Here is a 24,512-nt window from a genome sequence, read left to right as displayed (position 1 = left end):
GTTGTTTACAAAAATTGCACATTGAGATTGGAGTAAGTATAAAAATAGTTGTAGACTATAATAGATACAATTAATAAAAGAAATCCAGAAAATGCTTTATTTGAAATATCAATGTATATTATATGATATTTATGATATCATACAATTCACATATTTATCATTGATATTTGATCGAGTACTTTTAAATAGTAGCATTTTTGGTATTCAGATCCATGTATTTCATCTGAATACCGAACTGTGAATGTTTACTTATTATTACATCATGTTTGAAAAACGAAATGTATGATTATGTTACGAGAGCAAAAATTTTGCTATATGTACGCCACGATATGCCTAAATAGTTAAATAAATTCCGTTGTAATTATATTGTCATGATTTTTGTGCGTCTCTAGCAAATCTAGGGTTTGTTTTCACTTTGGCTTCTGTTTTTGTCTAAGATGTCCAAAATGGATATCGTATGGGTGCAACTCTGCTTCCCCTATGCTGACCAATTTCTAACTGGTTCTCGCTGAAGTCACTGTAGTCGTCCGTCTCCTCAGAATCCTCCTTATAAATGCTTTTAAGCGAGCCTGGAAATGGAGTGACCATCTCTGAGCTATACGAATTTTCCGCATCCTCGTCACTATTTTCAAATGGATCAACAGCCACATACGATGCTGAGAATCCCTTCATGGGCACCGAGCTATCTGTTTTAAAACGCACCAACAGAGAGTCCGTCATCGAAATGATGTCAGTTGGTCGCTGATTAAGAGAGATCAAAAGAGAGTTTACAGAAAAATATTAAAATGATGCATTCATAATCATTTCAGACTTACCATATAATTACAGTACTGGCCATACATAGGTCCACTGGTGTCCTCCATGCCAGAGAAGACTTGAACATAGTCGTAAGTGCAGTTCTCACTACTTTCAATATCAAAAGTAAGGAAGATTAACTGCACGTTGCTGTTGGGCGGTGCTTGAATTGTCCACTCGCAGTCCATGTTATCATTATAATCCTGATTACTGAATCGAGCATGAGAGTAGAACTGCTGTATGTGGCTAGTAGCACGAAGATATCCTCCGCACGCTGCAAATGGCGAGTACGCGTACATTTTTAAGATGAGACAACTAATGTAAAAATAACAGTACTCACAAGTCGAATGCATTGCCATAAATCCATTCATCTGTTTATTTTTATCCGTTTTTAGCACCATGTAGAGTTGATTCGTAGTAGACGATATGGGGTATGGTATTTTATCGCCACAGAACCTTCCCAATAAGGAGCTAAGCTCCGAATCGCCATCGTAAATTGCCACATTATCATATGTGCATTCCTATATATTTGATAAAACAATAAATAAATACATATCGAGTGTAGCATTGGAAAAATTGAAACTGTATTTTAACCTGGTGCGATTCCACATTGAATTCATTAAAAATGAGCTTGATACGATGGCCCGGCGTGGTTGAGAAATGCCACACACAGTCCGCGTTTGGAGGATAGTTATCCGGATAGTTGGGACTGTAAATAGTTCCAAAGGCAGCCGATATTTCGTACTTGCATTCACCCTCCTTACAGTCATGACCATTCTCGTGCAACGAGTAGCCATTATGACAGAAGCACATGTATGAACCAATAGTATTTCGACACTCATGCTGACAACCTCCATTGTTAACAGCGCACTCGTCAATGTCCGTGAAAAAGACAGCCGCAAAACCGGAGCCCTGAATTGAGATATCTGAGTGAAACTCAACGCGCAAAGCGTTACTGTCGGATGTTGCCGTGGGGGGTATGGAGGTTCCGCAGAAAGTACCAATACGTTTGAGTCGATTTTCAGTGAGTTTGGAGTAAATAGTCACCGAATCGTAGCCGCAGTCCGATTGCTGACGATCCGTGCCTTCCAGATCAAAGTGCGTAAAGTTCAAAGAGATTTTGTGCTTGGGTGGAGCAATAATTTCCCAAACGCATTCTTTCGACACCGGATACTTTTCGGGGAAGGAGGGAGAGGTAATGGTGCCATTTGGATACTCAATGCGACCACCACAGGCATCTAGCCAAGTAAGATCATAAAAGATAATTATAATCATTGATTTTCAGTTGTAGATGAAAGCGCTCACTTACCCTCGCAATGTTTTTTATCACTGTGCAGTTCGTACCCAATGTGACAGCTGCATTCGTAGCCTCCGAGAGTGTTAATGCACTCGTGCTCGCATCCGTGATTTAGAGTCTCGCACTCGTCCACCTCCTTCATGAATACCGCTGAGAAGCCTGCTTTCTGCACTGAAAGGTCCGACACAAATTTCACGTACATCGAATTGCCACTTGACCTGAAAATGACGATGAACAAAGCAGAGTTGTTTTTTTTTTTAGTGAGTGTTGTTGGGTGTCCTCGGGATGTATGTTAGATACCCGCTACCCGAGTATACTGGGTACAGGTTACGGTCTGCAGTTTGAGCACTTGTCGGATGTTGGCACTCACTTCATGTTTGGTGGCGGCTTATAGCCACAGAAAACGCCAATTAGCGCAGCATCCTGTGTGGGCCCGTCTCGCACCTCGACATAGTCATAGACACAGCTGTCATGGTTCTCGACCTCAAACGACTGAAATTTCAACGCCACTTGGAAGCCCTTTGGCACCGTAATTTTCCATATGCATTCCTTGTTGGGCAAATAATCGAGTGGATAGTTTGGTGACTCCAAGCGACCCTCCGCGTCATCCACAGATAAATCACCACCGCAAACAACTGGAGGAAAAGAAAAGAAAGAAGAAAAGGATATAAAACCACTACACTATACTTAACGAGTTTCGCTTACCATCAAACTCAGCTTTAAAGCCTCGATAGCCCTCGCTACGATGGGTGTTCATATAGGTCAGCAGCATTCGGCTGGTTTGCGAGGTGATCAGTTCGTTTGCGACTTTACCACAAAAGCGCCCAATTAACGGTGACTTGAAGTAGTATCCATCGCGGATCTCCAGATAGTCAGTGTCGCAGTTATTGGATTTGAAGATATTCTACACAGCATAGAGTTTAAAGTACTGAACGCAATTAACCACATATTCATTTTGCATAGAAGGAATTCGTATAATGAATGCCATACCATATTCTCAAGTCGAAGGGCCACACGTTCGCCGTGTGTAGCCGTAATTCGCCACTCGCAGTGCTCCGTTTCGTTGCTGACCGCACCGGCCGTGTAATAAATGGGACTCGCAAAGACGCCAGTGCTCTCCTGGAATGTACGTCCACATTTAGGACATTTGTAAAGGAGATTCGCCTGTGCAATATCCCCTTGGCTTAGGCGCAGACGTTGGCCAATCTCCGGTCGCTTGCGACCCTTGACTTCGATAGGCAGTATTGTATCCAAATACGTTCCTTTTGAGAACGTGTTGCGTGCATAATGCATTATTGAATCGTAGTCATAAGCCATCCCCAGCGAGTTCACCTCATCCACAGACAACATATTGAAATTATAGTCCTGACCCTTCATAATGTTGTTGTGCTCGATAACGACATGCTTCTCACGATCTGGACGCGTGTGCTCGTGCCAAAAGCCCACCACGTGTCCCAACTCATGCACCACAATCCCAAACTTGTCGCAATTGCGTCCAATTGATATGGCCTGTGGTCCATTGCCTCGTTTACCAACAAATGAGCAGCACCTAGAATCCGTAGACCATATAGAGTGTATGAAAATTGAATACATTTCCAAATAATATTTATCCTTGGTATCTGATGCATTTATTAGTTTATATTTTATACTTCAAGGTAAAAATTTGAGCTTTGAAAATATAGTTTTTTCATGGTTTATGTAATGTTTTAATGTCAGACGCGGATCTGTCCAATTGTTGGTTTTGGATTCTCTATTTTTACCATGTAAGCAAGCTAGATTCTATTGAGATCTAAGTTCATTTAAGTAGACAATATCGTTTTTAAACATGAAAATGACGTATAACTTACCCGCAGTTCCGTACGGTAAAAACAATATAATTGGGATGGATTTCAGCATCGCGCTCTACAAATTTAATGCACGTTGAGTTTTCCCAGTGGCGCATTGCTTGCTTGAATAGAGCTTTGTGTAGGCCACTGAAATTGCCATCGATCTCATAAGGAATAACCCCATAGTCCCAAATGCGTTCCTTTTTAGCAGTTACGGCACGAGCCACCCGATGATGCTGTTCCATCTTCTTGTTCCTTTTGTAAGGATGGAAAAAGCAGGAAACAGTCAGAATTGTGGTTTTATTAAAATTGTTATGCAAAAATTGTGGAAAAACGACACAAAAAGTTTTACATATCCGGCCGTTATTTTAATTGCTACCAGTTTTTCGAACTATTTATTTTGCAAGCTGTTGAAACTTTGTCTCGCGAATTTCGCTTAACATTTTCAACAGCATACACGCTACTTAGTACTATTTTTTATGTGTGTGCTTGTATGTGTTGCAGCACACAGTTTGCGTACTGGTACAGTTAATGGGAACGCCAATGAATTGAATAGCTAGTAATTTTCAGCAGGCAGGAAATGGCAACGGATGCGAATGAACGGACAGAGGTTTGTGGAAAGATGTGTGGTATACTGCAAAAACTTACTCTGCATTTGGCCATGTCGAGCTATGAATTTCAACATTTGATACATCTGTTACTCCTTCTTTCTCCAGAAATACATCCGTTGATGATTTCGGTGAAGAGGTGTGAAGAGGCGATGCGGTTGATCGGTTTTGACCTCGACGCCAATGTTGTCGGTTCTTTTGCTTGTGGTGATGAATGTGTTGCTGCTGGCGGTTCTTTGGGTGATGACCATGTGGTCGATTCAGTTCCTCCCGGAGTCGATCTACTTTCCTTGCATACTCCGTATAGTGAGTGTTCCTACGAATATAACCATGTATTGAAAATGTTGAGCCAACTGTTAGTAATGAGAAGTGTTGCTGAATGCAAGTTTCAAAAACAACATACGAGTATAACAATCACAAATTTGTACTCTTCCACTTTCACGGACAATTTTCTTTTATTCCCGCTATACATAGCGTAGAAGGGTATAACTTTGTACCGGCAGGAAATGTATGTAAGGACAGAAAGTATATACATATATTCTTGATCAGAATCTGTATGAACACCTAGATCTCAGAGACTATAAGAGGTAGTGATATATTTTTTTCGACAGCACTTGTTATGTTTGCAGAAAGATCAAGTTTGTTGAATTTTTTTGACACGCCCACTTCTGCCACTGCGAATTTTGGTGCTTACAATAATATTAATAGTTTTTATGATTCCTAAGAGTTTGGCTACGATTAGATAAAAAATGTCGAAAATACACTTTTTTATTAGGAAAAGACCTACTAGTTGCTTTGGCTACCAGGTTGAATTTTGAATGTAGTACTGTAAATATCCGTTGGTATATTTTCAGGTTTATGTAGTATATTAATTTGGTATATTATAAAATAAATATCGCAATTTTTACTTTTATTCAAAATGGATATTGGGTATCTCACAGTCGAGCACTTGTTATCATAAATATTGTCATCACAACATATTTTATAACGATATTATATAATATATCATATTACTTGCTATCATAAATATGATAAATTTTGGCTATTAAATCGTTTGTTCTTAATGTCACTTAAAGCTGAATTAAATCACTTTAATTTAAAACAAACTTTATTTGCGCGCAAATATAATAGGATAGAACGTATCTAAAAAAATTATATACTTAGTCTCTGAGGTCTAGGCATTCAAACGAACGGACGGTCATGATGCTGATAAAACATTTGATGTACATTTGCTACCCTATGTATAGTGTGTATAAAAACAAAAATGAAGAATATTCAAAGAGGCAATAATAAACGATTTGTAACGACCCATTTGAGACTGTTGGTCATCATACACATAGGTGTAGTATTATATATATGTTTTTTGTAAACGTAAAATGTAAGCAGTGGTTTTCGGACTCATCAATTATGCTGTGTATATGATAATAAAGAAATTTGTCTGACTTACCGATGCTTTGGTCGCCGTCTGTGTCTCCTTCGTACCACACCTTGGGCATGCAGAAAGTCCACATCATCGATGTCCAAGTGCATGCCATTGCCTCCTGCATTGCTATAGACGTTTCGCATTGTCGATCTCTGCGTGGGCAAGGATGTGGGCACAATGTGCTGCCGCCGCTGTGCAACGAAATTATTGCCCGAATCGTCCTCGATATCCTTATTGTTTGACTGTATCTTTCGCGCATCCACATTGCGATGTGGGGTTTGTGATTTATTTAATAGTAGCAGTGCTGCAGGAACTCTCAACTCTTGTAAATGTAGTGGGCGACGTCGCTGATTGACTATGGCCACTTGCGGCGTCAATACCTCATTCTTGAAGTTGGGCGGATAAGCAATGTCAGATGGCGTGTGCGCATTGGGCTTTAATGGTTCTTTGCCTCTGTGCTGCACAGGATATATGACAGGGCAACAGATAAAGAGCGCGCGCCAGAAAGAAAGGGAAATGAAAAAGATAATGCTTAGAGATTTTATTTGTTGGCGGACAGTTAGCTTACCAGGTTGGCTTCATTGTTACGAATGTTGCTAGATCCGATAGGGGGTTGCCCAGTTGTTTGGCTGACAATATCCGTGCGCTCGTTAGGTAGTTTCGTCTTTTTCCGAATTATATCCGTAAGACCCTCTTCCTCCACCTGCAGTCCTTCGTTATAGACTTCCTGCTTGAGCTTCTCTAGGTCCAGTTGAAAGCTTGAATTATATTTGCCATCCGTCGCAGGAGCATCCGCTGGCATCTGTTCGGTGGCCATTTGTGACAAAAGTTTCTCGTCCTGTTCATCGTCATCATCATGGATTGGCGTGTGTGCTACGATTGGACCCGCGTCACCGTCGGGTAATGCAATGTCGCCCATGAAGCCACCTGCAAAATAAATTACCATTCATTTAAATTCGGAATTCAGATGCTCGTGCCATAAAACTAATATATTGTTTTAATTATAAATGACAAGACAAGCAGAGCACACATTTTTATTTGCACACCACAACGAATGGTTGCCTGCTAGTTGATTACACATTGCATATCCATTTAATCAATGCAAATGCATCAACTGCTTTTCCCGCCATTCCCCACTGTATGCACTAGATGAGAAGAGATACGAGGGTTGAGCCGCATCTGCCCAGTCTGGATACAAATGTGAACAGAAACCCGGCAACAATAAAAGTCAATTTGCAATATATGAAAATGTTGCATGAATGGCTAGAAAATGTTAAATAAAAATGATTAGATAATATTCGTAGCTCAAAAACTTGTTAAAAAGTTTTGTTTTAGTATAACCTTCAAGTAATTTATCGACAGTTGCCGAGTTATTTAAGAAATTGTATATTGCAAAAACGGGTGCTTATTTTTGTTGAACATTTTATATTTTTTGTATATTTTGTTATTGAAAAAGGGTAGCGGATATCTCATAGTCGAGCACACTCGGCTATGGTTTCTTTACTTGTTTTGATGCTTGCAAAACTCGCTAAAAATAATTTACCATTCTTAAGCTCTTGTTTTCTACAGAGACAATAACCCTTTACACCTTCGTGAACTTTCTAGTAGCAACAAATAAGAAAGCTACTGTGAGATACCCGGTACTCATTTTGAATAAAAGCAAAATAATGCGGTATTATTTTTAAAATATACCAAAGTAATATACCCCAACCTCCTAAAAATATACGAAAAGCTTTTTTTTTAGATATATCGATAGAGTACTACATACAAAATATACCATAGCATGTAAAATATACCAGATTGTTAGCCAAAGCAACAAAGACCCGTTACTGTTTAGTTTTAAATAGAAAAAAACCAACAAATCACTTTAAGCTGTATAGGATGGGTATTAAAGATTAACTAATATTTATTTAGCATAGATATCACTAGCGGTGTTTTGCAATAAACAAAAACAAGTAAGAAAGCTACAGTAGAGTGTGCTCGAGTGTGAGATACCCGCTACCCATTTTTAATAAAATCAAAATATTGCGATATTATTCTCAAAATACCAAATGGTATATTTGGTATATTGATGTTGTACTACAGTCAAGATATAGAGTGCAATATATACCAGATGGTCAGCCAAAGCAAATAAGACCCCCTCTAGTAAGTAGGCGTTTTTGCCCATTCCAAAGTATTTATTTAATAACTTCGACAATTTTTATATGTTCGTAACCAAATTTTTTCAGGAATCACAAAGACTATAGTTATTATTGTACATATATACCAAAATTCGCTCTAGCTTCAAAATTATTCTTTTTTTATTTGAATTTTGTCGATTTGCGGGGTGGAAGTGGGCGTGAAACAAACTTGATCTGCCTGCAAACATAACAAGTGATGTCGAACAAAATGTATAGCTCTTTCTCTAAGATGTGGACAGGCAGACATGGCTACATCGTCTCGGCTGTTGGCGCTGATCAAGAATATATATACTTTATAGGGTCGGAGATGCCTCCTTATGCCTGTTACATACATTTCCTGCCGGCACAAAGTTATCATATCCTTCTACCCTATATATGGGTAGCGCGTGTAATAATACTTCTTTGTTCACAGCGATAAGAACGTACTTTTGTGATAACATAAATGATTACTTATTTATATTACCTACATGACAACAGGGCTTATGTACAATATGCAGTACTTTTAATTTCTCAAGTATAATTTACATCTACATATGTATATGATAAACCACATTCATTACTGTACAGTTCAGTGCATTACACTCAATCGTCACAGCCACTATATTCACAAATAATATGGATGATCAAGTTAAGTTCAAGTAAATTTAGATAAACTATATATGAATATGTGCTATTCTCCGTAAAATCGCGTTGATCTTAAAGAGCTACCAAACAATATATAACACTAGAGGCATTTAAGCATTTTATCTTGAGAAAATAATGTACAAATATTTGGACGAAATTGCAACTCCTGACAAAAGATATCGGTTATCCTTTACATCCTTTAACAAATCGGTCTGATAAAATTAATTAAATTTTTAAATTTAAATTGCTTAAAAAAAAACCGAACATCTGAAGTATACGGAAATGTATATTTGATATAATGATATAACAAGTGTAATTAACAAAAATGGTTATCTCTATTTCTTATAGTTTCTGAGACCTGGGCAGACGGACATGGCTATTTCATGTTAACTGTCGACGCTCATCAAGAATATAACATATATTCTTTATGGGGTTGGCGATGCTTCCAAATGCCTATTACATTTCCTATCGGCGCTAAGATACAATTCCCTCCTTACCTTTGGGTAGCTGGTATACAAAATTGAATTTCAGAAAGTCAGTAGCATTACATTTTTTCCTTTTTTGTGATTTAGCACCTGAAAATCTTTGATAGCCTGTTTAAAAAAAATACCCAACAAACTTGCAGTTTTTTACTTTAAACCATAAAAGGTGTATGTTATACCCACTGCATTCTGCACGAGAAACGATAAAACCTAACACACAATGCGTCAAAAGTCCGACAGATGGTTCGGATTGCCGGAAATGAAATGCTGCCGACTAAAATGAAGCGCAGTAGAATGGGAAAGGCTAACAAAGAGAGATAAAGAGAAAGAAAAAGAGAGAGAAACGAAGAAATAATATGAACGAACTCAAAAAAAAAGGAAACGTGCGTATCTTGAGGTTCGTGTAAAATTTGATTACATTTAAGTTAAACGCCTTTAGCTGCTGTTTTAGCTGGGCATGCTGTCCAGCCTGATACGAAGGGAATGGACGCGCCAGTCTTACTGGCTCATCTGACAGAAGTGAAAGTAATTAAATTTTTGAGCGACTCCCCTCAAACTCCTTGAAGCCCGCATCATTCACACTAACGAACTCAGGCAGGGACGTGCCGCATAGGGGTAGGTGGCGAATACGGTATGAAGTGTGGCAGTGCGTACTTGGTCCAGTCTGCAAAAAGTCCCTTTTTATAGCGACCACAAACATGTTAACGCATTTGCCAAGTTGCAGTTTTGGGGCGTTGTGTTGTTATTTCGTGTTTGCTCTCATTTCAGTACCCATGTGGCGTATGCGTAACGTGATTCCTCTCTACCCTTTTATGAGTCTTCGTGTCGTGTTGTGAACTGCGTTTAATTAAAAATAAACCAGCTGGTGCGTCCAGCCGCTACACAACTGATTAGGAGATTTATCATCCCTGAACCAAATTCGAAACTACAATAACAACGACAACACTAATGGACAGTCTATACCAAAATGCTATTGCTAGTATTTGTACAGCAAAGACAATTCCGGGAGTTAATCTAAAGTAATAGCTTTTGGAGTATTTATCCAGCTTGAATTTATTGAAAACCATAAAAATAAAATGTTAGGTAGCATAGGAAATCGACACGTGTGTATTGCATTCAATTATGTATTGTATGCAATAATAATACAATATGTTCTCGTACAAAAGTAATGGCTTTTATATAATTCATTTTATATTCATTCATTCATTAACATCAGTAACATCATGAATAGGTGTGTGTGTGATTATGGAGACACGCTGTACAAATTTAACTTAGAAATTGGTTACAATTTGCTATTTGTTTAAGTCTTTTTATACCCGCTACCCATAGGGTAGAAGGGTATTATAACTTTGTGCAGACAGGAAATGTATGTAACAGGTAGAAGAAGGCATCTACGACCCTATCTAGCCATGTCCGTTTGTCCCTCTGTGTGTCCGTCCGTCTGAACACCTAGATCTCAGACACTATAAGATATACAGCAATAATTTTTTTTCGACAGCATTTGTTATGTTTGCACGCAGATCAAGTTTGTTTCAAATTTTAGCCACACCCACTTCCGCCCCCTGCAAATCAAAAAATCGAATAACAAGTGTAATTTTAAAGCTAGAGTTACGAGTTATTTTGGTATATACAGTAATAAATATAGTAGTTATGATTCTTGAAAATTTGGTTGCGATCATATAATAATTGTCGATGTTATTAAAGAAATACTTTTGTATGGGCAAAAACGCATACTTACTAGGGGTCTTAGTTGCTTTGGCTGACAATCTGGTATATTGTGCCGTCTATTGTATATTTTGAATGCAATACTATATCCATATACCACATATACCATTTGGTATATTTTTAGTATTTTTGCAGTATATTTGGTATATTTTGAGAATAATACCGCAAAATATATTACTTTTATTCAAAATGGGTAGCTGGTATCTCACAGTCGAGTACACTCGACTGTAGCTTTCTTACTTGTTTCATTATGCTTTCTGCAAGCATACGAATATATTTTACTTTTTAATTAAATAATAATAAAGATGCACAAAATGGGTTTAAAGTTTAGTTCTATAACCAAAAAAAAATGTTTTCTATAAATGCCTGTACACAATTTTAAATTATAGTTGTTTCCAGGAATAAAAATAAACTTATCTGTTTCAGAAAAAACCTATTTACATATTTTCGCGAAAGTATATCGTTCGCATAATTACTTTACATAATAAAGTAAAAAAGCTGATAATTACGTTTTAGTTTGGAGTAATGGTAAAATTAATTGGTACACTAGCACAGCTTATATATTTGAATAAAAACTAGTTTCAGTTTTTTTTTTTTAATTGATGTGGAATGAATTATCGAAATTTGAGTAATGTAATAAATAATCAATTGTACACAATTTAACTATAAAAAGAAGACAAAGCAACATTAAATGCAAAAATGATCGAATTTTGTGGTTCAATGTGGGTTATATTGTGTATCAAGTAGGCTACAATCTATGAATTAAATGCTAAATAAACTAATATAACTCTTCTAAGTTAAATTCAAATATTACAAGATCACTAAAACACATTGAGAACCAGATTATAAGTATGTATGGACACATCTCATTATAGTTTGCAACTAATATACTATATTCACATGCACAAATATGTATCATCACTCACAATAGAAAGGACCCAATCTATTGACTCGTACATAAACAGCGTTGCAATTATTTGTCAGTCAGTAGGATTATGTTTTGCCTCTGTGCATGTGCGTAATAATTGTACATAAGCCACACCTTCCGTACCCGCCCCAGGTGATGTTCACAACAAACATATATATGAATATAGCTGCTCATGCTAACGTGAAAGCACAGTACGAACATAAGATGCTGACATTCATTAGTAAATTATGCAAACAGTTTAAATGAAGTTTATTTTATTTACACATGTTTGAAAGTATTGTTGGAGTCAACTCTACATGCCAAATTTCGTATTATGTAGTCAGTACTCGTTGTCAGTATAATGACACCTAAGATTAAATGAGTATTAGAATTTCGTCTAAGCCTATATTATACAATGAAATACCTATAAATTAGAACAATGTATGAACTTGCATGAAGAAATTAACTTCTAGAGAACATTAAGTTTGATAAGTTTCATTTGCATGCATAACAAATAAAAAAGCGACAATCGAGTGTGTTCAACTGTAAGATACCCGCTATCTGTTCTCAATAAAAGCCAAATACTGCGGTTTTATTCAGACGTTGACGCACTAGCGGCAGTACTATCAAGTGACCGGACAGCATGCATTAATCGGAACACCTAATAAGACATTGGACAAAAAAGACTAATAATACTATACTAATAGAAAAAGGAAAAATATTTGTATATATATACAAAGAAAACAAGTAAGAAAGTTACAGTCGAGTGTGCTCGAATGTGAGATACCAGCTACCCATTTTTAATAAAGGCAAAATATTGCGGTGATATTTTCAAAATATACCGAAAATACTAAAAAATACTAAAAATGTACCAAATGGTATGTTTGATATATCGATATAGTACACCATTCATTAATAACTTCCACAATTTTTATCTGATCGCAACCAAATCAGGAATCATAACTACTGTAGTAATTATTGTATATACCAAAATTCGCATCTCTAGTAAAGATAACAAATGCTGTCAAAAAAAATTATAGCTCTATCTCTTTTAGTCTCTGAGATCCAGTGTATCATATGGACAGTCGGACAGACGGACATGGCTAGATCGTCTCGGCTGCTGATCAAGAATATATATACTTTATAGGGTCGGAGATGCCTTCTTCTACCTGTTACATACATTTCCTGAAGGCACAAAGTTATAATACCCTCTACCCTATGGGTAGCGGGTATAAAAATAACTAAATAATCTATAAATATTGTTGTATTAAGTGATTATAGCAAGCATATTTAGTAGTTCTACGTGGAATAAAAAGAGGAAGAAAATTCCTAGTGATCCTAACTGGAACAGCAAAACTAATTTGGCTTAATAGCTCCGAAGAATCTATTTCACCAATAATTAGTCTCTAAATAAAAACAACACCCTGCATGGTTCTTCGGTCAGTAAGAGATAGAACATTTATTAATAAAAGTCTACTATGGTGAGATGGTAATCTAATATTAGGGTTCCAGTTTAAATTACGGAAAGTAAAAATCAAAAATTGTTTCTGCATTGACTCAATCATATATTATTTATAAACTAAAAAGTATTGCTCAACCAAGTGATCAACTAAGTATTATTGTTGAGGGATTCTACGTCCACGAATTCTGATCTTATAAGTGATTGATAATTACAATTAAATAAATTTTGCACAAATTTAATATATGCACGTTCCCCAGAAAAAAACTGTTTTAGGAACTTATGTTGTGCATTATTGCATTCGTTCACAATCATCTGGTTGAGTCTTCCATAATAGGAATTTGAGCAACCACAAAAGGTGAGAGATGCAATGAATAATTATATACTCATGTACTCGTATACCTATTTTCAAGGCTAACTTTTTCTTTCTAAGGCTGTTTAATTTTAATAATATCATCTAGGCATGAGATTTTGTAGTATGCATGGGGTTTCTATCTGCGTACGGCACACAGTATCAGGTGGGTTGCATATGGGAGTATCGGAATTGAATATTTTTTACCCTAATATGGCAAGCAGGTGGCAGTGGCATGCCAGCAATTCAGACTGAACAGTTGCTTTTGTGGGTTTTCTCTCTGTTGGTGGTCTTGATATTTGTCATTTGTTAGTTTTTGACTGTAAGGATGTAGATAACTTTTCCTTTTTGCTGCTTACAAATTATAGGCTTTAAACGGCACGTTTAGTTATATGCAGCATATAACATACAATTTTAGCGTCTATAATGTCAATCTAATTTCGTGTCGAAAGTAGAATCTTTCTATTTTAAATACTCATATTCAATTGCATTGCTCGCTTCTCTGTTTTAAATTGCCACATTAAATATTTCTCATATAATATTATAAATTCAAATAATTCTACCAAATTATAGTAAACAGAATACTTTCAATTGATGTTCTTTGAACTAAAATAAGGTAGACGACATTCTCATACATTTTAAATGCTCTTTGATTTTTGTAGATTTATTTCCATTTTGAATAAATAGTTAAGTAAAAAACTAATTAAAGAAACTTGATTTGCTTAGAAGAATAACAAGTACTTTAAAAAAAAAAGATAGCTCTAGCTCTTATAGTCTCTGAGTTTGACACATAGACGGACATGCCTATACCGGTTGTATACATACATATGTAGTATATAATTGCTTGGATATAAAAACTGATAATAAATAAATAAAGTTATAAAACTTTGCAGGAATGCCTGGAATAACGTAAGAGAAATTTAGCGAAGTCAATAAAGTCCATTATACATAAAATGTTCTATGATTTTGCAATTGGAATATGTGTATTTAATAGTTTTCCTCAGTTTTTTCAATTGAACAATAAAAATAAATTGAAAATCAAAGTGCTTTAACAAATTTGAAAGCACAAATAATAAAACAATTAAAAACACAAGAAGAATTTCAATCTTAATAGTTTTGCTATTGTAGCAAAGTAATTGAAATGAAGAGCATTGTCGACACCACATGACTCAGAAAATTCCATTGATACAACTTCTTTTCAATTGAGACGTGCAAATGCTTATGAGTTAAAGCTACTCACAGACATTCTTCCCCAAAAGCAACTTGACTGTGTGGGGGTTTGGGGGGTGGGAAATACGTCAAAGCATGGTACGACGTAACTGGCGACAGACAAATTGCAGTACAAGTATACGCACACATACAGTTACAGTTACAGATACAGATATAGAGGAAAGTATTGATATTTCATTTCTGAAAGCATCGCACAGTCAATATCGTTCTCCAACCGAGGTAAATTCAATTGAGCTGAGGAGTCGCACAAGTCGGTCAGGAGGAAGTAAATGGACGTCAAAATTGACAATAGCGCTTAGTTTTCAACGGTGCAATTTACAATACCACCGGATGCATTCAGGGCAGGCGGTAAAATGTGCTTTAGAGACTATGCCATGTTTTAAGTGAAAAGACATTTTGTGCGCATCTGAATCAAGTTTACAACAAACTTTAGCTTTTACTTAAACTTAAGATATTGGGACACAATTTTCAAAGCGCTGCTCAAAAGAACATTAGTAAAGAGCTGTGCTTACTCCGACATAATTTTACTCATCACGCTTTCAGATTAAATTACAGCTAAAGCGGATTTATACCGAAGCAGTAAATATGCGAAACCGCATAAAACAAACAATGTGACTGAGTGCTTCATATCGACCTCAACGCCAATCCAATTTTAGTTTGAAGGTGCGAACAATGAAAGAGTTCTTTACTCACCCGACTTGCAGGGATCCATGTCGATGTCATTTGACATCTGTCGAGGTACCTCCAAGTGCAGCAACTGCTCGATGGTGTACTTGCTGTGGTAAGTCCGGTGATGTTGATGTTGCTTACGTTTGTGCTGTTGACCGTGATGGTGATAATGCTGGCCGTGAACATACTCGTGATAAGGATGGCTGGAAGTTGTTTGCTCGATGTTACTGGTGGGGCTGACGCCGTTATTGTCACGCCCGAGCTTGACAACGTGATCTGCGGACGTGGTTTTCGACGCATGTAAGGGCGGCTCGAGTAGTTTGTCGTGCAGTTTAATGCTTTTGACATGTGCCGAGATTAAGACCAACAGCACGGTTGCCACAAAAAGGGCATAGTTAGTTGTGCAGCTCATGCCTCGGACACCGCGTCCAGATGCAAGCGTAGTTGACAGCATCGAAGAGCACAGTTTGTGCTAGTCGCTTTGCACGTTCGTCCGATGTGACTGCCTATTGTTTTTTTTTATACTTTATTTCAATTATTTTTTTGTAGCTGAATGCGATATTTTGCCGTCTGGCTTTGATTCGTGTCCGCTTATCGCCTAAGCTCGCTCTCAAATGAGATGCATTCTCTTAACGAACGTGGCCTGCAATGAGCCAAATCAATTCTATTCAAAAATTAAATATTACTTATACTCCAAGTACTTATGAACTAATATTAGTAACTGATTCCGGCGACATATTGTTAAACATCTCATTTGAACCCGACTGTACAAACACGCATACAATGCAGTATTGTATTTAAGTGTCGCCGCCTTTGTTGGTGTTCTATTGATAACCCTCAGCCCTCGTTTGAAAAATTATTAATCAGAGGTCGCCTGTCGTTTGGGAAGAATGTTGTAAAACAGAAAATAAATAAGAAAGGCACATTTGGGTGGGCTAGACTTATTATTTTCATATATTTTGCTCAGTTTATCCAATTTCAAACATTTTAAACACTATTCTTATTTAATTTAAACAGGAACTGGAACATATGTTGAAATTTAACATATTTGGTTACAGCAACTTTGGAATGGCTTTTGTAAGCATTTACTTTTCTTCATATTCATATTAAATTGAAAAGAATTTTTAAAGACTAAAAATAAGTAAATTGGGGAACCGGTTGATACAGTCGCTATCAGCTTAGCACTCAATTAACTTGAGACGAAAGCGCCACGCAAGGACTGACTCCAGGTACGTGACCCATTAATTCAGAAGGTCGGGTAATTAAAAATCACTTAAAGCAACTTCCTCTCACTTCTCTCCAGCGCAGATCAACAATTGTTGTCAATTGAAAATAGGAAACCTTTTAATTAACTGAAGTACAGGAGCAGCTATTGTATCCCCGTTATTGATTTAGGTCTTTTTCGAGAGCCACGTAATTTCCGGAGTGCACGACCAATTACAATTACAACACCAATCAAAATACAACAAAGCAAATCAAGTGCCACACTAAATTTTTATGGAAAATTAAGTTAGCGTAAGTTGGTAGCTGAATGAGGGATGAAAATGCTTGAAAAAGCTGCCTACGGGTTAGCTTGAAATACTATAGATGTAGCGAGAAAGTAACCACTGAAAGTCAACTACACCCAAATAATTGCTAAAGTCTTCGCAGCAAATATTTAATACAATACTCGACAATCTCTGTAGTAAGCTTATAGCTGAAAGTGCAACATATTTTCGTAATGTCGTTTCATATTCGTTTTGTTTAATGCGCAGCCATGAAGACGAAGAACAATTAGGATTCGTCACAGCAGCCGCCACTTTAGTTATTACTCGCGTAATTCTGGCATACGCGTAATTGCGTATTCAGCCCACTCGAATGCGACTGGTAATGCCAGATTACAGTGCTGCTTGCAACATATATAACTCAAAGGTATATTATTGATTCATTTTTAAATTACGAGTAATGCGTTGAATCTCCGCTTTGCAAATAATATGTAGAATGAACACAAGTACTTGTACCCACATTTGTTTTGGGCAGCAGCTTATCACTAAAGGAGCACCCACAATGATGATTCCACGCTTATCTATGTGCGGTTGGTGTGTGAAGAGTTCTGGGTCAGGGTCCTCGGCCCGAAAAAGCTTTAAAGTAAACAAATTAAAATTTCAGCGCATAATATTATTGTACAAGTAAGAGCTCGACAAAATTCATTAATATTCTATTACGTATTGCACAACAAAGCTATCGCTTGGCAATACAAGTACCCTAAATTCCTGAAACACCACCAGGAGGGTCTGATTTACTTTTGCGCCGTCAATCAAGATTGTCAAGAAAGCACCAGTTTCAAACTACATTAACTACAGAAAATCACAAGTGGAAAATGGCGAGGGAATTGTCGGCTAATGTCTCTTATCCTACAATCGTAATACTAATACTGTTTTGTCTGCTGTCTCATATCGTTTTTGTCGCTTTTAGTGTTTTACCAGTGCAGCAGCCCCCTGCTGAACTTCAGACGGCCTCCCGGTTATTATTTGACTCAATTTTGAATTGTACTGTCTTACTGACAGTTGACACTCCAAGTTACAAACTATTTCTGAACTGACAAATAATATAAATTTCGTACCCTTGTCAAGAAGTAGACAGAGGCAAAAGAAATGAAAATGGTTTAAAAAATGCATGACGAAATTCATAAATGAAACTTAATGAGAGAACCATCTGAAATCTCACAAACTATTTATATTTATTATTAGAATCTCTCATCTCATCTGATACGAACTTTTAATATCATTACCCAGATTTCGTACTCTGTTAGAGAGCTTAATAAAAAGACCGGTATACGATTCTGTTAAGTGCATTTAATATCATGGTAAGGAATGAAGTATGAAAGGAATTTAATTGAATATGAATGAAAACTTGGAAGTGACAATTATTTTAATTATTTGAAGTCGAAATGATACTCCGAAATAAACAGTCGTTTTCCCTGTGGCTTAAACACTTTACAAGCCTGACATAAAAAAAACGAACGATAAACAAACTGAGAACTGATAGACTGACTGCCAAGCGACAACACTGCAAGGGAGTAAAAGTCCGTAGTCAGTCGACCTGGACATGACGATGCCAAAGCTAACGACAAATAATTAAACTTGACCAGCAGGCGGCACCTGTGGCTTCGCTGGCAGCTTTAAGCCAATGCATGTAGTAGCAACTGTGGTCAAAATGCACAAAGCATTCATGCAGAGTTGGTTGGCAAGGATACTTTCTGACCCGTCCAGGGTCTTTTAGGAACCCCATGTGAATGTAAATACTGTTTAACCATTAAATATACCGAAAACAGAAAGGTGAACCACGGCCTGTGATCCGTAATCTGTAACTGAGAGTGGATTCTGTGAAATGTCAAAGGCGTGATATGCATGTCGACAAAGTACAGAGAGTAAGGCCATGAGACTACGTGCCAGTGTTCATAAACATACATTGATTCCCTTATTAACATGAACTATGTAATATTAGAATTTGTACAGCAACGGTAAGTCATGATTTATATAGGACTATTCATATCAGAGATAGGAATACATTCTTATGTCCGCTAAAATGGGTAGCGGGTATCTCACAGTCGAGCACACTCGTCTGTAGCTTTCTTACTTGTTTAAGATATGTTAGAAAATTAGCTTCAAGTCGCCATTCAGCTGTATTTTAAAGTCAAGTGAACGAAAATGTGCGCGTTCATTTTCATGAAAATTGAATATTTTACCAAACAAAATAAAGTTATATGTTCTAGTTCCAGAATTATTTTTTATCTAACGTAGTTATTTTTACAATACAACAGGAGGAAAAAGTTTAAATTGTGTATCTTCGATGCATGAAGTACAAACAAAGTTCTTGGAAATTATGAATACAGTTCTAGAGCTTTATTCAACATATTTATTAATACTTGAATCCTTAATTACGAAAGTCGTTGGGTAAGTAAAAATGAGCTAGGGCTAAAGTTTAACAGTGGACAAGATTTGCGACTCACTCGAATGGAAGAGCACTTCAAAAAGTACAACAGGGATACATTCAAGCCGTACATATTGTGACAAGCCAAACATCTCCTCTCACCCACAAACATTCAAACTCACTCTCGCACGGCATATCATTAACTTTACTTGATGGAAACAAAAACAATCAGCACGATGCGAAATACAAAAATTGGTTCAACTACGAAGATGCTTTCGTCAGTTTTCGGCTCAACCACACCGATAGGGAATGAATGTAAATTCGAGACATTTTAAAAGTTTTTTTTTAACAAGTCGAGGGTGCTCGGCTGTCAAATACCAGCTATCCATTTCGGTGCGGTGTTATACTGAAATATACTTAGTACTTACAAATATACCATAATACTCTATGGTAATATTCCAGATTGTCAAACATATATTACCCGATAGCAACGGCTCTTTTTTGTCATTTAGAATTATATCGTCAAAATTACGATTGCTTTTTGATCGGAAGTAATTCAAAAACAAAAATAAATTGCTGAAAATAATAATTGTGTAAAGTGTGTCTCTTTTAGTCTCTCTCTGAGACTTATGTGGTCACGCGGCAGACGGATATACATACTACATAGCTATATTGCCTCGGATGTTGACGCTAATTAAGTATATTTATACTTTATAGGATTGGATATGCTTCCTTCTGCCTGTTACATGAATTTCCTGTAGGCTCAAAGTTGTAATATCCTTCTACCCTATTGATACTGGGTATAAGAAAAACACGACAATACACCTACCCTGCTCTAACATAAATTTATAGCTCTTTAAGTCAATGCAAGCATAAAACACTCATAGTCAAAAAAACAATACTGACATGCAATACATAATTCGCATTTAGTTATTGCCCAACTGCTGCGACAGCAACTTTTGATAATTTAGCATAAGAAGATGGATAAGGGGATGAGGGTTAGATAGAGACAGCAAATAAGCTCGAAAATACAGGAAAATGTGTTAAGGCACGCTCCCATCTCTGATGCTGAAGTGGAAAAAGATTACGAAGTCGAAGCAGAAGTGCGTGCAAAGCGCAAAAAATAAGAGAGATGATTTAGAAGCAAAGCAAAGAACCACAAAAGCGTAGTTGGCAAAAATATGTTATGAAACAAAATGTCGCAAAAACGAAAAATATTGTGGAGAATTGCATACGCGTTCCATTTTTCGAAACGGGAAGTGTAAAGGAAGAAGTAGAGCGTACAACAATTGACGACACTTAATAGCGTTGGCAGTCAATAAGCTGGCGAAGATGCCATTAAATGGTTGCCGATGGAAGCCAAAGGGCAAGGGACATAAACAGTCGCAGCCAGTGAAGCAAAAGTGAGCAGTTTATTTTATATTGTATATATAATATGTATGTATGAATGTGTTCATGAATATGCCTGTGTGTGCATATGCGTGTTAGCTGCCAGGCAATATCAATATGCGTCTCTTGTGCTGCATTCACTACAACACCAGAGCTGTTAGCGTCGAAGTCAACGTCTACGCTCAATGGTAGCATCAAAATCAGAGCACGTTTTAAGGCGCCACCCACCGCTGACAATTGTTTGCTGGCGGAAGTTGATTTTCTGTGAAAACGGAAGTGTTGACGAGCTGGAGTAGACGACAGATAGACATTGAGACAGACAGGCGGAAGACAGCAGCCATCAACGAGAATGCACTTTGGGTTTTATATTCATTTGTGTTTTCGGTTTTTGAAAACAAGCATGTATCAAACAAACAAAGGCACAGCAAGAAGTATATAATTATATACATACACAGATACATATTTATGTAACATAATACAGTGAAGACAGCTATCGTAACAAAGTTGCCTTACTGCAGCTCGAAAAAGGAGCATCAAGAACCCCAGACAGTGCCAATTAAGTCTAATGCCTCTGAGACGGCTGCTGTTGGCCACTGGCTCCGTTTTTAATATGCCCCTTTTGTGTTCTTACCTTTAATTGCACGATTGCAACTAAATGTCTGGCGGCAGTCGCAAAGATCGTGTTGCAAACTGCGAAAAAAGACAAACGGACGAACAAAAAATAAAGATTGCTACAGTCGAATGTGCTCGACTGTCAATACCCACTACCCATTGAGAATAAAAACAAAACAATACAGTATTTAATTTAAAATATACCGAATTATGTGGTAGATTGTCAACCAAGCACGTAAGACCCATTAAAGTAAAGGCTTTTCCCCAGCATTTCTTAAATAACTTCTGCAATTTTTATCTGATCTCAACCAAACTTTCGCGAATACTTAATACTATGGTTATTATTGTAATTGTATGTTCCAAATCATTGCTCTATCTTTGAAATTATGCTTATTATTCGATTTTTGTTTATTTGAGTGGGCTGAAGACGACGAAGCCAAATTTGAAACAAACGTGCAAACATAACAAATGATGTCAATGTATAGCTCTATCATATCTCTTATAGTCTCCAGTGTTTTATACGTCTTAACTATTGACGCTGATCAAGAATACCCTTCTACCCTATGGGTAGCGGGTATAAAAAGATTAATGTGATCCTGTTGCCATCGAATCCGTTTGACTGCGAATGAGTTTAAAAAAATAAATAACATCAGTCGCCGGTTCGTTGTTGTCTGTGCTGCTGACTTTGTTACTGGTTAGGCCTTAGCCTCTGCTGATCGAGACGCAACGTTCGATACCTTGACTCTCGGTATTGGCATTGTTGGCATTGTCGCAAAAACCTGCGCAATATACAATAAGTGCGAACATTTCCTGTTCTACATACATATCAACAGAAAAACATACATATTATGTAAACACACAAACGCACGCACAACAACAACAGATTCTATTTTAATTACGTTGGCGGTTTTTAAAATGCAGCCGTTCGTTGACTATTGGTGTGTTTGTCGAGACGCTAAGCAGTTTTATGGTGCAGGGACATTTTACTGATTGTTCAGAACATATTTTGTAGTTCGGAATCTGTTGAAATAATTGTAGAAAATTCATAGAGAATATATGTTCGTCTTATCTAGTCGAACAAGTTATTGAATAATTTTCTCAACGTATTTTTTGATTATTTAAAAAAAGGGTATCTTTAATTCAATTAAAAATCAATATGTACATATATTTCGAACATTTATAGGCATTACTCTTGACTTTGATTATTTTGCTGAATAAACTGATATATTCCGACTTATTTATTGATTAGACTTACTACTTACTACTTAGTTGAGTAACACGTAGTTAAAAAATAAGACTTATAGAGAAAATTGAACAGCAGCTGAATAGAAGACTGAGAAAGCTATATTCATTCTCTGCAAAACACCCAAAGCGTAAAATACCGGTGATGTCGTTGTCGTTATTGCTTTTGTTGCCTTCGGCCGAGTTCGTGGTACGAATTATTGTAGGCGTAGGTGGTGCAATGCGAAGCGGTGCGGTGCAAAATGCGCAATGCAACGTGTACAGTGCACACGGAGACAGCCGCGTGCCGTTTGTTATTTATAGACGCTGTAAAGCTGACGCTGCTTCCTCTTCACTGCTTCTTTGTCTCCTGTTTCTCCGGGGGGCAGCGTCAACAAAAAATAAAAGCAGTAATAGCAAAAGCTGATTCTGAGGCGACAGAGAAATGTTTTTATTCACACTTATTATTTTTTCGTTGTTTGTTCAGGGGGAAGAATGAACACACAAAGAACACAGAAACTAACGCAGAGCCGACACTGATAAGGAAGCGCATATAACGATCGATCGATAGGTGAGTGCAAAGATCGCCGTAATTCGATAACAGACTGACTGATTGACCGACCGACCACCGAGCACAGTCTAGGAATAAACTGGGAATTGCTTGAATCCTGGATCAAGATATTTATCTCACATTTAACACTTCATTGCATGCGAATCACTTATGTATATCTACGATATTTTTGGCTTTAGATTCACCTGTAGCTACCCAATGGATGCTACTTCTTTAATATTGATGTTAACTCACAATGAAACATATATGTTTATTTGTATTGTAATTCACTGAATACTCTTAACACTCACAAAGAATAGTATAATATAATGGGCATCCTGTTGGCCCTTTTTGGAATATGTATTTTACTTGTGTGCCATTTAAACGAGACAGTAGCTAAAGTTCTCCCGTTTAGCTTTAACTTAACGCATTAACGATGCGCACGTCCGCTCGCAACGAAAGGTTCTCACGTTTTAAAAGATTCAAACATAAACAAAGCAAAAACACAAAAGATAGAAAGATAGAGACAGCTGTCCGCACAGCATCCGAACATCGAGCATGCGCATACAACAAAAAAGGCTAATAATAACATCTGCCGTTGAGTCGCTTAACAGTTTTTGAATTCGCCTCAATTCAGAACAATTCAAAGTACTAGGTTGAAAATCTAAAATACTGAGCTTTGCAAAAAGTAATCAACTTAACAGACTTCTTATGTATTTTATATAATCTAAATATATATTTGGGTTTCAAATAAAGAATTAAATAAACCAGCTAGCAATTAAAATAAAAAACATTGAAGCCTACTTCGCGAATAGAATTACTTTTTGATTTAGTATATGCCAACGGTAACTAATGAGGAAACATCGATGACTCTATTGATGTAACTATTTTAAAAATTTAAAAATACGGAACAGCTGGCTAGTAGTGTGACCGCAAACTTATTTTAAAAATATGCCAAACGAGTTTTGCGTCGCATTCCCCGTTTCCACAGCCACTCAGTTCTTTTACGTTATTTCAAGTCCCGTTTTGCCTTTTCCACAGCTACGAAGTTCGTAGTACGAAAATAATGGGCAACGGTAAATTTCTCAGTGTGACCGCTCTGAAATACCAGCTGTTCAAATGTAATCAAAAGTTGGCGAACAATTTAAAAAACAGTACGCCCATTTGTAAAATGGAAAACTTTTTTAAATTTCAATATATTCACAAATATTTGGAGAAGGTAGAACAAGATCTAATTTAAGATAGGCCATT

The 24,512-nt window shown here is 36.9% G+C and overlaps 1 protein-coding gene across 3 annotated transcripts; it reads right to left on the bottom strand.

Moving 5' to 3' along the window:
- Window positions 1–74: 74 nt before the first annotated feature.
- LOC132787138 (protein tolkin) lies at window positions 75–23,741 on the bottom strand. 3 transcript variants are annotated; one of them, XM_060794043.1, is made up of 14 exons: window positions 23,517–23,741; window positions 15,602–16,220; window positions 6,518–6,876; window positions 5,974–6,407; window positions 4,567–4,842; window positions 3,940–4,173; window positions 3,083–3,641; window positions 2,798–2,996; window positions 2,463–2,727; window positions 2,105–2,310; window positions 1,390–2,033; window positions 1,136–1,316; window positions 816–1,069; window positions 75–741 (listed from the first exon to the last, which is right to left on the bottom strand). In XM_060794043.1, exons 2-14 carry the CDS (start codon window positions 16,029–16,031, stop codon window positions 433–435), a joined length of 4,350 nt encoding a protein of 1,449 aa, XP_060650026.1. In that variant the 5' UTR covers window positions 16,032–16,220; window positions 23,517–23,741; the 3' UTR covers window positions 75–432. The 3 variants fall into 3 exon arrangements, with proteins under 3 accessions (XP_060650026.1, XP_060650024.1, XP_060650023.1); XM_060794041.1 differs by having other exon boundaries at window positions 15,602–16,241; window positions 23,573–23,741; XM_060794040.1 differs by having other exon boundaries at window positions 23,573–23,741.
- Between the last annotated feature and the right edge of the window lie 771 nt (window positions 23,742–24,512).

This window comes from Drosophila nasuta, chromosome 2R (assembly GCF_023558535.2).
Source record: "Drosophila nasuta strain 15112-1781.00 chromosome 2R, ASM2355853v1, whole genome shotgun sequence".
NCBI classification, from domain to species: domain Eukaryota; kingdom Metazoa; phylum Arthropoda; class Insecta; order Diptera; family Drosophilidae; genus Drosophila; species Drosophila nasuta.
Note: the sequence above shows the minus strand (reverse complement) of the source record. Positions and strands in the feature narration are given on the sequence as shown.